The sequence below is a fragment of the Xenopus laevis genome, chromosome 7S (genome assembly GCF_017654675.1).
Source record: "Xenopus laevis strain J_2021 chromosome 7S, Xenopus_laevis_v10.1, whole genome shotgun sequence".
Lineage (NCBI taxonomy): Eukaryota > Metazoa > Chordata > Amphibia > Anura > Pipidae > Xenopus > Xenopus laevis.
Window position 1 is genome coordinate 46,920,816 of NC_054384.1, and position 13,256 is coordinate 46,934,071.

The following is a 13,256-nucleotide window of genomic DNA, read 5'->3' on the forward strand; positions in this document are numbered from 1 at the left end:
AACTTGATTCGAATCAGGGAGGGGGATGAGTGGAAAACAGCGTTCAACACCAGGGATGGCTACTACGAGTATTTGGTAATGCCATTCGGTCTTTGTAACGCCCCCGCAGTGTTCCAGGAATTTGTCAATGACATCTTTCGGGACCTGCTGGGGATAGTCGTAGTGGTCTATCTTGATGACATTCTTATTTTCTCTTCTAATCTAGTTGAACACAGGAATCATGTTTGTGAGGTTTTAAGCAGACTGAGAGAGAATAATCTGTATGCAAAACTTGAGAAGTGTACTTTTGAAGTTACCTCTGTTCAATTTTTGGGTTTTAACATTTCTAACAGGGGTCTTGAAATGGATCCAGGGAAGGTGAGAGCTGTCCTGGAATGGACCCAACCCCTTTCTTTACGAGCAACCCAAAGATTCCTCGGTTTTGCAAATTATTACCGCCAATTCATCAAGAATTTTTCCCTGGTAGTTGCTCCAATCACCAACTTGACCAAAAAGGGTGCTGACCCTAGTATTTGGCCCCCAGAGGCAGTTCAAGCTTTCTAATACCTCAAAAAAGAGTTCAGTTCTGCCCCTATTTTGCAGCATCCTGATACTGCTTTACCATTCATTGTGGAGGTAGATGCCTCTGAAGTGGGTGCTGGGGCAGTCCTTTCCCAAAGGCACCCGATTACCAACAAGTTACATCCCTGCGCCTTTTTCTCTAGGAAGTTTTCACCTGCAGAGGCAAACTATGATATTGGGAACAGGGAATTGTTGGCTATCAAGTGGGCCTTTGAGGAATGGCGGCATCTACTTGAAGGTGCTAAACATATGGTAACCGTATATACAGACCATAAAAACCTGCTTTACATTGAATCGGCCACACGGCTAAACCCTAGGCAAGCTAGATGGGCATTGTTCTTCACCAGGTTCAATTTTTCTTTAACATATAGGCCTGGATCTAAAAACACCAAAGCTGATGCACTCTCTAGGAGTTTTGAATCTACCTCTTCTGATTCTAGTGAGTGCATCCCCATCATTCCTAGGGAGTTTATTGTAGCCACATTGGATTCTGACCTCTCCACCTTGTTGTCCCCTGTCCAATCTTCTGCTCCTGCAGACACTCCTTCTGGGAGAATGTTTGTGCCTGAGGAGTTGAGGGAACAAGTTCTCGAAGAGGTTCATAACTCCAAAATGGCTGGGCATCCTGGCATTTCCAAAACTATTTCTTTGTTAGCCCGTCATGTGTGGTGGCCTTCTTTAAACAGGATGCTAAGGTTTTTGTAAATTCTTGTCCAATTTGTCAAAGGTCTAAATCCTCTCGTCAATTGTCACAAGGTCTGTTGAATCCGTTACCAATCCCTGAGAAGCCATGGTCCCATCTTTCGATGGATTTCATTGTAGATCTGCCTCCTTCCCAGGGTAAAACTGTAATTTGGGTGGTGGTGGATAGGTTTAGTAAGATGAGCCATTTTGTTCCCCTTCCACACCACCCTTCTGCCAAAACCTTAGCCGATCTGTTTATCTCTCATATTTTCAGGTTACATGGGTTCCCTGTTAACATTGTATCTGACAGAGGAGTTCAGTTTGTCTCAAAGTTTTTTTGCTCATTAGTTGGGATTGATTTATCCTTCTCAACTGCTTACCATCCCCAAACCAACGGACAAACGGAAAGAGTGAATCAATCCCTTGAGCAATATCTCAGGTGTTACGTTTCTGATAACCAGTCCTCTTGGGCTGAATTGTTGCCCTGGGCAGAGTTTGCCTACAATAATGCCACTCACTCCTCCTCTGGGGAGTCTCCTTTCTTTATTGTAAATGGGCTACATCCAAAAGCATTTTCTTTTTCTGGTTTAGATTCCTCTGTACACTCTGCTAATTCCTCTGTCAATCATGTATCTAAGGTTTGGGCCCAAGTTCATCATTCTCTTTCTGCAGCTTCCTCTGCTCAAAAGAAAGCTGCAGATAGATCTCGTAGAGTGGCTCCTCAATACAAAGTGGGAGATTCTGTTTGGCTATCTACAAAAATATTAAATTGAAGGTCCCCTCTCTCAAACTGGGGCCCAGGTTTATTGGTCCATACCCAATAACTGAAATAATCAATTCCTTTTCTGTTCGTCTCCAATTACCTGCAGAATTTAAAATATCTAATTCTTTTCATGTTTCTCTTCTCAAACCAGCCACTCAAGTTCGTCATCTTCCTGTTCCTCTCCCAGTGTTAGTTGAAGGTCAGCCTGAATTTGAGATCCAGGAGTTCCTCGATTCTCGTCTGGTACGGGGTAAGCTCCAGTATCTTATTAAATGGAAGGGCTATGGTTCTGAGGAGAACTCCTGGGTCTCAGTCGATGATATCAAAGCTGATCAACTCAGAAAGAAATTCCATAAGAAATTTCCTGGGAAGCTTGGAGGTCCAGTGGCCCCCCCTAGAGGGGGGGGGTAATGTAATAAAATTACCTGGTGGTCTAGTGGTGCGGCGGCGTGGACGGCCACCACGCTGCTGCGCTCCTTCTCCTGTCTCCAGCGCCGGCGCCATCTTGGTTTTCAAGGGCGCGCGCGGTGCGCCTGCGCTCCTCTTAAAGGTACAGGCGCGCTGGCGTGATAACGCCAGCGCGCATTGGCGCACGTTTTGGCGCGAAATTTGAAAGTATTTAAGGCCGATTCATACTCCCAGCCAGTGCCCGTGATAGAACTTGTTTCTAGTGGTTTCCTGAGCCTTGTGCATCTGTTATGAATCTCGTCTGTCTGATTATCCGTGTTTGACCTTGCCTGTATCCTGACAAACTTTCCCTTGTTTGTTATAGTTCTACAAGAGCAGTGACCAGCTCCATGTTGTAGCTCCCACCCTCTCCAATTATAGTCAGGTGATCCCACTGGTGTCTAATAAAAGGGCAGCCAAGTTTGGGAGTTTTACTTTGAAAGCAGCTAGTAAGTTGCAGGTAAAACGTATTCGTCCCTTTTATAAAATGTATAATTAAACCATAGAATTCTTAAAGAATCAGATGAAAATTAAGCGTAGGACTGGCCAGATATGGGATGACTTTGACGTAGTTGGCCAGCTTAAATATATTGCAATATATGGACAAACAATCCCTGTTTTGTTTAAAGGGTAAGGCATTTTTCAGTAGCAGTATGCACAAAATGTCTCTGTCTTAAATATATTGATAATGGGTTGAGTGCAGAGGAATCTTGTATTTGTCTATATGTATTTTGTGGTCACAGCCTCATTGCACCCCCGCCTAATGATTTTAAAAACTAGTGGTGAGCACAACTTTCCCTTGTTTGTTATAGTTCTACAAGAGCAGTGACCAGCTCCATGTTGTAGCTCCCACCCTCTCCAATTATAGTCAGGTGATCCCACTGGTGTCTAATAAAAGGGCAGCCAAGTTTGGGAGTTTTACTTTGAAAGCAGCTAGTAAGTTGCAGGTAAAACGTATTCGTCCCTTTTATAAAATGTATAATTAAACCATAGAATTCTTAATGAATCAGATGAAAATTGAGCATAGGACTGGCCAGATATGGGATGACTTTGACGTAGTTGGCCAGCTTAAATATATTGCAATATATGGACAAACAATCCCTGTTTTGTTTAAAGGGTAAGGCATTTTTCAGTAGCAGTATGCACAAAATGTCTCTGTCTTAAATATATTGATAATGGGTTGAGTGCAGAGGAATCTTGTATTTGTCTATATATATATATATATATATATATATATATATATATATATATATATATATATATATATATATATATATATATATATATATATGAGAGAGAGACCCATCTATGTCCACAGCTTTAATTGAAAAATATATAATAGAACATAAAATACCGTACATACTCGAGTATAAACCGAGTTTTTCAGCATCCAAAATGTGCTGAAAAAGTCTACCTCGGCTTATACTCGGGTCAGCGGGCAGTAGCTGAAATTGCAGTCACTTTTAATCATTCCTATACCAACAGTTCACTTGGGGAGAGACTGCAATATCACACAGCGCCCTCTGTTGGTTATATGAAAAAATAACAGTGCGCCCTCTGTTGGTTATATGAAAGAATAACAGTGACTGCAATATCACACAGCGCCATCTGTTGGTTATATGAAAGAATAACAGTGACTGCAATATCACACAGCGCCCTCTGTTGATTATGTCAAAGAATAACAGTGACTGCAATATCACACAGCACCCTCTGTTGGTTATATCAAAGAATAACAGTGACTGCAATATCACACAGCGCCCTCGATTGGTTATACGAAAGATTAACAGTGATGGCAATATCACACAGCACCCTCTGCACATGGTAGTGGGATAGTGGGATGATGCACACAGTAATCTGTTTGGCAATTCTCTGTCACCATCAACTTTGCAAAGAAGTCTGGTTGATCGCTGGGGGGTCGCTTTGGCGGAATGTGCGCTGCTGGGAGACAGGGCTGTAGTTGTGTCTAGGCTTATACTAGAGTCAATAAGTTTTCCCAGTTTTCGTAGGTAAAATTAGGTACCTCGGCTTATACTCGGGTCAGCTTATACTCGAGTATATACGGTACACAAAAAGCCATGAATATCTTGTAAATTATATGCTTATAAATGGTGAGTTCTGATGTCATCAGTTATAAATGGTGAGTTCAGATGTAATTTCTGTCACATGACTCACTGAAACTTGTGTATTATATTAAATAAAGTACCCCCAGCCTTCGGCCTCGTGTTTTAATATCGTCATGAAACTCCTCGGTATCCTTATATTTTACAAGAGGGGGTACTTTATTCACTATTTATTTAGTCCTGGCACTTATGGGACAATGCCTTTACCTTATGCACTTTTCCAATTAAATTTCTGCACGTATGTTATCTACCTATTTAGAATGTAAGCTCTACAGAGCAGATACCTCCTTCCTACTGTCTCTCTTACACAGATATCCCATTTATCTCATTTAACACAGAAAACTGCGTCACAACATCCCATCTAATTAAAGCATTCAACATTGTGAACAATGGTGCTTTGGTATGCTAATGAAAAGGTTAAATGCATTAAATGAATTAAGGTGACTTTAAATAACAGTTTCTTCAATTAATGACGCATTTAACTCACAAATCTAATTTAATTATAATATAAAGAAACTACAGGTATACTGTATATGTTACAAAAATGTTCTTTGCAACACTGTTGGGGTTGGGGTCACTGACCACATCTAAAAAAAAAAAAAGCTCTATAAATGTTTTGTTGTTGCTACTTTTTATTACTCTTCTTTTTATTCAGGTCCTCTCCTATTTATATTACAGTTGCTAACGGAAATGAATGCATTGTTGCTAGGCTAATATAGATCCTAGCAAAAAGATTGTTGAAACTGCAAATTGGAACGCTGCTGAGTAAAAAGCTAAAATCATAAATAAAAAAAACGTAAGTATATTGACTCAGAATACCACTCTCTGCATCATACTAGGGGCCAATTTATTGGGCTCTTTGACCCCAAAAATCTGGAAAAGTCACAAAAAAAGTGACTTTTTCAGGACTTATTATGCAACAAAACTTTGTCAATTCCAAATATGAAAATATTACAGCTAAAACCTGTTAAAAACATGTACAAGTCAATGACAGATGTCACTTTAAAGGAGAACTAAAGCTTAATTTATGAAGTAAGTTAGAAATGTGTTTGGCTTCTGTACCAGCCCAAGTCAACCACTGCCCTTTAGCAGTCGGGATCTATGCCACTGAAGATGACCCAGAAGCTCCCCATCTTCTTTTCTCCTGATTCACTGCACATGCTCTGTGCTTCTGTCACTTTCTGAGCTTAGGGACCGAGGCACAATATACATATTACACATAGGGGCAGATTTATCAAAGGTCGAGGTGAATTTTCGAATGAAAAATAAATCGAATTTTGAGCTATTTTTTGTGTACTGCGACTAGGGAATAGTCCAAATTCATTAAATTTGAAAAAAAAATTAAAATTTGAATATCAAAATTTATCATGTACTGTCTCTTTGAAAATTCGACTTCAACCATTTGCCATCTAAAACCTGCCAAATTGCTGTTTTAGCCTATGTTGGACCTCCTAGAACCTATTTGGAGTCAATTGGTGGAAGTTTCAAAGTTTTTTTGGAAAAACTTTGAATCGAATTTGATCGAATGCGCTATTCCTTCGATTCGTATGATTCGAATTAGGTCGAATATGGACCTATTCGATCAAAAACTGATCTATTCAACCAAAAAAAACTTCAACTTAATTTCTTAATTCTTAATTTTTGAATTTGAATTTCGAAGTTTTTTCAATCCTAAATTTGACCCTTGATAAATATGCCCCTTAGACTATAAATGTTACAATATAAGGCTTATTAGTAATTAATACAGCTAATTGCCACTTGGCTGCACAGAAACCTTTGCAACTAGCATCCAAATGTGATAATCAGCCTTGTATCACCAGCTTATGTTACAGGCCAACCTCATTTTCTTGATAATTTGCAATGACCCTTAAGCTTCACTTCTCAAAAGCTGCTCCGAGCACACTAAGCATGTGAGGGTTGCAACAACTGGAAGACCTAATAAATAATTAATAAATTCAATGTTATCATGTGAATATATGCATCATTAATGGATGATAAGGTATATATAAATATTGTGAACTCCATTGTGAGTCAATTTTAAGCAAATAATTCAATAACTGTAGTTTTAAATTTTTTTTTTTTGTCTGTAATAATAAAACAGTGGCTTGTACTTTATCCTAACTTTAATTCATACATTCACATTGATGGTCAAACAATCCTGTTGGGTTTATTTAATGTTTAAGTGTTTTTTAGTAGAATGATGGTACAGGTACGGGACCCGTTATCCAAAAAGCACAAAATCATGGAAAAACCATCTCCCATAGACTCCATTTTATCCAAATAATTAAAATTTAAAAAATTCATTACTTTTACTCTGTGATAATAAAGCAGTACCTTTTACTTGATCCTAACTAAGATATAATTAGTCCTTATTGGAGGCAAAGCCATCCTATTGGGTTAATTTAATGTCTAAATGAGCTTTTAGTAGACTTAAGATATGATGATAAAAATTATGGAACAATCCATTATCTGTAAAATCCCAGGTCCCAAGCATTCTGATTAATATGTTCCTGTACAATGATTATGGTGATTCCAAAAAATTTCTTACCTATACTTTTTTATTATTACGGAGAAAAAATATAGTGAATTATTTGCTAAAAATAGACCTTTTAATAATTTTGATAATGGGTTTCTGAATAAGGGATCGCGTACCTGTATTAGTACAGTTAACTTTTGATTTACCTCTGCAGAAGAACACTGTATGAGAGCTCAAGCACATACAGTATGTATAAAGACTGCTAAATGACTGCTTTCTAAACTAACGTCTGTTGGGCTTAATGAAGTAGTTTGCATGTGGATAGGAAACTGGCTACAGGATCGGGTACAGAGGGTGGTTGTTAATGGGACATTCTCTACTTGGAGTAAGGAACTTGTTCATTAATTACTTAGGGGAGGGTGTTGTAAGTAATGTATCAGTGTTTGCAGATGACACAAAATTACCCAGCCCAATTAATTCCATCCAGGATGTGGCATCCTTGCAACATGATCTTGACAAACTGGCAATCTGGGCAGCTAAGTGGCAAATGAGATTCAATGTGTATAAATGTAAGGTCATGCACCTGGGATGTAAAAATATCCAAGCCACTTATACCCTTTAGGGGACTGCACTAGGCAAATCCATTATGGAAAAGGACCTTGGAGTCCTTGTAGATGATAAACTTGGCTGTAGCAAGCAATGCCATCAAGGGCAAATAAGGTCTTGAGCTGTAATAAAAGGGGCATAGAGTCGGGGGACGCATGCACATGCTTGAAGAGGACAGACGTGCCTAGACAAGCTCCGCATTCCAGCAGGGAGGTGCTAATAGATAACTCAACCAGATATACCGTACTCCGGTTCCAAAGATCTCCAGGGCACCACCGGAATGTCCAAGCGCTCTCAGGGACGTAGAACGGGAGGTCAGAGCATCGTTAAAGAACTTTTTCTCTCAGAAAGGGGCCTTGTCTCCTAGATCCAAGATGGCGGATGATCCGAGCCCGGGAAAGATGTCTGAGGAAGGCCCTTCTTCGCCGTCGCAGCTAAGAGATGTATCGCAAGATCCTCAGAGCCCGCCTAAGGGATATTCTCCAGACTCGGTACTTCTGAGTAAGTTTAAGTCTCTTTTACAGACGGAGCTTGCAGCTACAGCAAAAACTATAACTGCGCAGTTTATCGCTGAGATCAAGGAACTGGGCCACCGCATGGACACCCTGGAGACTAAAGCGGACGACCTAATTCAGCGGGTGAATGATCATGAGGATTCTATCAAGGCTCTTCAAAAACAGATCGTGGAGCTACAAGACCGATCTGAGGATGCTGACGGAACAATGTTCGTATCAGGGGATTGCCGGATACCATAACGGACCTGGCGACAGAAATTCCTGCCTAATTACAGCATCTTGTACCAGATCTGCAGATAGAACGTCTAGAATTGGATCGAGTTCATAGGGCACTGGGATCTAAACTGGCAAGTAAGCTACCAAAAGATGTTATTGTTCGTCTACATTATTATGCGAGGAAAGAGGCCATAATGTCTGCTGCCCGCACTGCTGAGGACTTATCTTATCAAGGCCATAAATACCAGATATATGCGGATTTGGCTTATGCCACCATTGGCAAACGCAGAGGTTTTAAGGCTATCACATCATCACTGGCTATGCACAAGGTCAAATACAGATGGGCTTTCCCCGTTAAAGGGGACCCGTCATCCAAAAAAAATATTCAAAGTCCTATTTTATCACATTAGTCAAGCAAAATGAACTTTAATTCCACTATATAAATTATTTGAATCTTGTTTCCTTCAGTCTGGGAATTCAAAATGATAGCAAGCAGGCAGCAGCCATTTTGTGGACACTGTTTTTAAGGAAAGCGTTGCATCATCTCAGAATCGTGTTTGTGCACCAAAAGAGGGGACCCAATGTCCATCTCCATGCCCTGGCTACACAATTAAATGGTGAAGAGAACGGGGGAATGTGGGGAGAGCAGTGACACGTAGGAAGTGCTGAATGGAAAGTGAAAGTAATTGTCTGCCCCGCCTCTATGCCCAGGGCATAGAGGAGGGGCAGACACTATTTGATTGACAGCTGAGATTTTTAAATGAGTTTACAACAGCTATGAATGCTTTAATAAAAAATAGAACAGGACATTATTGTATTAGAGAGGGTACAGAGAAGGCCAACTAAGCTGGTAAAAGGTATTGAAAATCTTAGCTATGAGGAAAGACTGGAGAAGAGGCGCTTAAGGAGTGATATGATAACTATCTATAAATATATAAGGGGATCATATAATAATCTCTCTAATGCTTTATTTACCAGTAGGTCTTTCCAGCTGGCACAAGGTCACCCATTCCGATTAGAAGAAAAGAGGTTCCGCCTAAATATTCGGAAGGGATTTTTTACAGTGAGAGCTGTGAAGATGTTGAATTCTCTCCCTGAATCAGTTGTACAGGCTGATACATTATATAGCTTTAAGAAGGGGTTGGATAGCTTTTTAGCAAGTGAGGGAATACAGGGTTATGGGAAATAGCTCATAGTACAAGTTGATCCAGGGACTAGTCCGATTGCAATTTTGGAGTCAGGAAGGAATTTTTCCCCCTCTGAGGAAAATTGGAGAGGCTTCAGATGTTTTTTTTTTGCCTTCCTCTGGATCAACTTGCAGGTAGTTAATAAAAAGAAAAAAAAAAAGGTTGAACTCGATGGACATGTGTCTTTTTTCAACCTTACTTACTATGTTACTATGTTACTATATATATGCAGAGCAGTATTTGTGAAAAGAACACATTATGCCCTTTGTCTCTGGTTATAATGTCCCCTATAATGTCCCCTATAAGGTGTTTGAAAAAAAGTAATGTAGCGCACAGGTGTTCGCAGTAGTATATAGGAGTCTGCTTTCCTTAACCCGGTGACACCCCAAGGCCCCAGAACCAAGCACACAAGATGGTAGTACAACAGGCACAACCTGAAAGAATTGGTTAGATAATTAACAATAGCAGGACAATTGGTACTCTGCTAACACTGCAGTAACTATGACAATTCACCAAGAACAGTCCCTGTAAATACCCTGGTGTGCATACCTAAGTCCCGCAACAGTTTGTGTACTGGTGGGGGGGGCCTTACTGTGTTAAAAGTACTGGATGGGCTGCAAATGGCACAGCAGCCTAAACGAATGGCAAATTCCATTTTAGGTTTCAGCTGAACTGGGAAACTGGATTATTTCCTTGAGTGTAACAACAACAAAAGATGGTTATGTGTCCCTTGGTAAGGTATAAATGGTGCTCCCTCTGGTGCAGTTAGAAGTGTGCAGCAATGCTGTCAGTAGGGTTGCCACATTTTCTCAAAGTTTTTACTAGCCGGTGGGAGGGCAGGAATAAAAGGGACGTGTTGTGATGCAAAATGGGGCAGTGCCACATACCGTGACACAGAAGGGGTGGAGCCAAATTACACGATGGCCAGAAGGCCAAAATAAAGGTAAGTTCCAAGTGAATTGGGGGCAGGCCACGGACTTTTTTAAGGGTATTGCAAAGTTACCGGCAACTACATTGCCGGTAAATTTGTAATGCCGGCCTCGGCAAACCTAGCTGTCGGCTCTCCTTGCACAATATGTCTCACCCTCCACTGGACTAGCAGGATAATTTATTTTACAACTCCCAATGTTCCTTAAGGCTAAGGCCACACTAGGCGATAGCGCCGCGATTTGACTCGCGGCGACTTTTCGCCGCGACTTTTAAGCCGCAATCGCTGGGGAAACTTTTGCGCTGGCGTCTATGGGGAATCGCGAAAAATCGCCAGCGTAAAAACACACGCAGCGATCTTTTCTCTACTGTCGCTCGAAATTGCCTCGCTAGGCGCTATCGCCTAGTGTGGCCTTAGCCTAAACTGGCCACACAAGGGTTAATAACTTACAGTTGAGAAGGAACTTTGATTCTCTCCACACTGTAGCTTTCTCCTTATCAAGATGGCTGACTGCTGTACTCCTGGATCACAATGTGCACCTGACAACAGACTTTCCTCCAGGGAATAGTAGCGCTATAGTAAACTGCTTTGTATTTTGCCATTATAGCTACCTTCCTTTGTGGGCTGATACCACAGATGAGCTCTCTTTCTCAGGGGCAAGCCCTCGCAACGCAGTGGAGGCAGGGTGTAGTGTAACTGTGTAGCACGGTGGATATTTGATTTAATGATTTACAATATATATCTGATTTATAAATTTGTAAAATTGTATAAATTGTAGAATGTATTTATAGTTCAACTTTGTATGTTAGGGTAGTGGCAGTATTGTAGTGGCTTGTGCAGGGCAAACATACTGTTGAAAGATAGCAAAAAATGTTCCGCTTGTTTAAAAATAAAGTTAGAGGGGTAGATGATCAAATGAGCACCCTTCCCACATGGGCTAGTTCCGGACCCTGGACCCATGTTGCTCATGAATTGATTAAGTATCAGCAACCTTTTCAGGTGACTAACCCTGGTCACCAGTTGCTGAATTTGGATTTGTCTCGATATTCCAAGGCAGAGCAGAAGTCTGCAGCACAAGTGGGTTGGTTGTGTTTTCAGGCGCTAATGGAGGAGACAACCAAAAGGGAGTCAGTTGAACTTGAACTGCAGGCAGTTAAAGATCAACTATTTGTGTTAAGAGAATGTTTCCGCTCTTCAGAAAAGCACCATGATGTGATGGAAACATAGTTTTCACAATATGTAGTGAAAACTGTTAATAAACAGCAAAAAGGTAAAGGGAGAAAATCATCAGAAAAGTGTGCATCAGTTAAAGTGAGAGCTCTTGTAAATAAAGGAGACTTGGGGGAGTTAGCCCAGTGGTCAGGAGCAGATTCAGATGAGGAAATTGAAATGATAGGAGATGATATAGAAGAAGGAAAACTAAGGCCAATAGTAACTACCAAACAAAGGAGAGCAGTAACTCAAAGAGCAGGCAATACTAACAGAGATCAGGATTACAGAGGAAATGCAGAAGCAGCAGAACAGCAATATACAGAGGAAACAAGTTCATATACTGCAGGAGAATTAACAGAGTTGGGTCAGAAATTTGACCAGAAAGGAGGTGAAAGTATCCTTAAATGGATCTTGCGAGTGTGGGATTTGGGTGGGGATGGTATCATGCTTACTAGCAGGGAAGCAATAGGATTAGGCAGTATTGCTAAAGACCCTCGGGTGCGGCTTTATCTGAGGAGAGCACGTGATACTACTGTGACTTTTTCCCTGTTACATTTGATAAGGGCTTCAGTCTTACAAGTGTATGATACGCCCACTGAAATGATGGATTCTACCCCATGGCGTACTATAGGGGAGGGAATACAAAGGTTAAGAGAGTATGGATGTGTGAGCAGCTTGATTGCTGATCCGTTAGCTTCAGCAACCCCAAATACACCTACAATAAAAGAGATGTGGTCAGGGCCAGATATGGCTCCCTTTACTGCACACATGAAAAATAAATTGCTTGTAGGATCGCCCATCCATTTGAAAGTCCCATTGTTTACAATGTTAAGTGCTTTAGATGCCAAGCAGGGTGTTATTCATGAAGCTGCTACATTGCTGAGTCAGCTGGGTGAGTTAGAACGCACAGGAGAAACCATTGCTAGGCAGCGGGATGTAAAAAAAAAGGGGTACAGAAAGGTTAAAAATCAGCCGCAGGCAGATGTTCTTAAATTTGCTTCAGAGTGGAGTAGCTAAGGTTGAAATTGATGGCATTCCCACTGCTGATTTGTTTAAACGCTGGGAAAAACTGAAACAAAAGGTGAGGTTGAAATTAACCAAAAAACAGAATGTAGCAACAGGCAACATAGAGGACCGTGTCACACATGCAGTCCTGCTAATGAAGAGAAATAATTCATCCCACATAGGGAAGAGGACTTACTTTAACATAAGGAGAGGATCCAGAAGATTAGATGAAAAGAAGGCAGAATGTGTATTATATTAAGTTTTTTTTTCGTTTGTCAAAACAGGATTGCAGCTGTTTTCTGTCCCCTTCCATTTCAGTTTTAAAAAAAAAAACAACAGAGATAGAGTAGTTCAACTCTATATGATAAACAATAGAAATGTCAAATTGTGCTAAACGCAGCCATATGTAGAGTTGTAAAAGGTGCCTCTCTCTCTGTGTTAAGAACAGAATTGTAGCTACTCGGTGCCCCTCCCTTTTTAGAGAGATAGAAGTTCAACTAAGGGAATCAGTTGTGTAGTGAAACTGAAGTAATAAA

The 13,256-nt window shown here is 40.7% G+C and overlaps 1 protein-coding gene across 1 annotated transcript; it reads left to right on the forward strand.

Moving 5' to 3' along the window:
- The first annotated feature begins 11,209 nt into the window (after window positions 1–11,209).
- Window positions 11,210–12,920, forward strand: LOC121396150 (Friend virus susceptibility protein 1-like). Its single transcript, XM_041570718.1, has one exon. The coding sequence runs from the start codon at window positions 11,893–11,895 to the stop codon at window positions 12,730–12,732; it is 840 nt and encodes a 279-aa protein (XP_041426652.1). The 5' UTR covers window positions 11,210–11,892; the 3' UTR covers window positions 12,733–12,920.
- The last annotated feature ends 336 nt before the right edge of the window (window positions 12,921–13,256 follow it).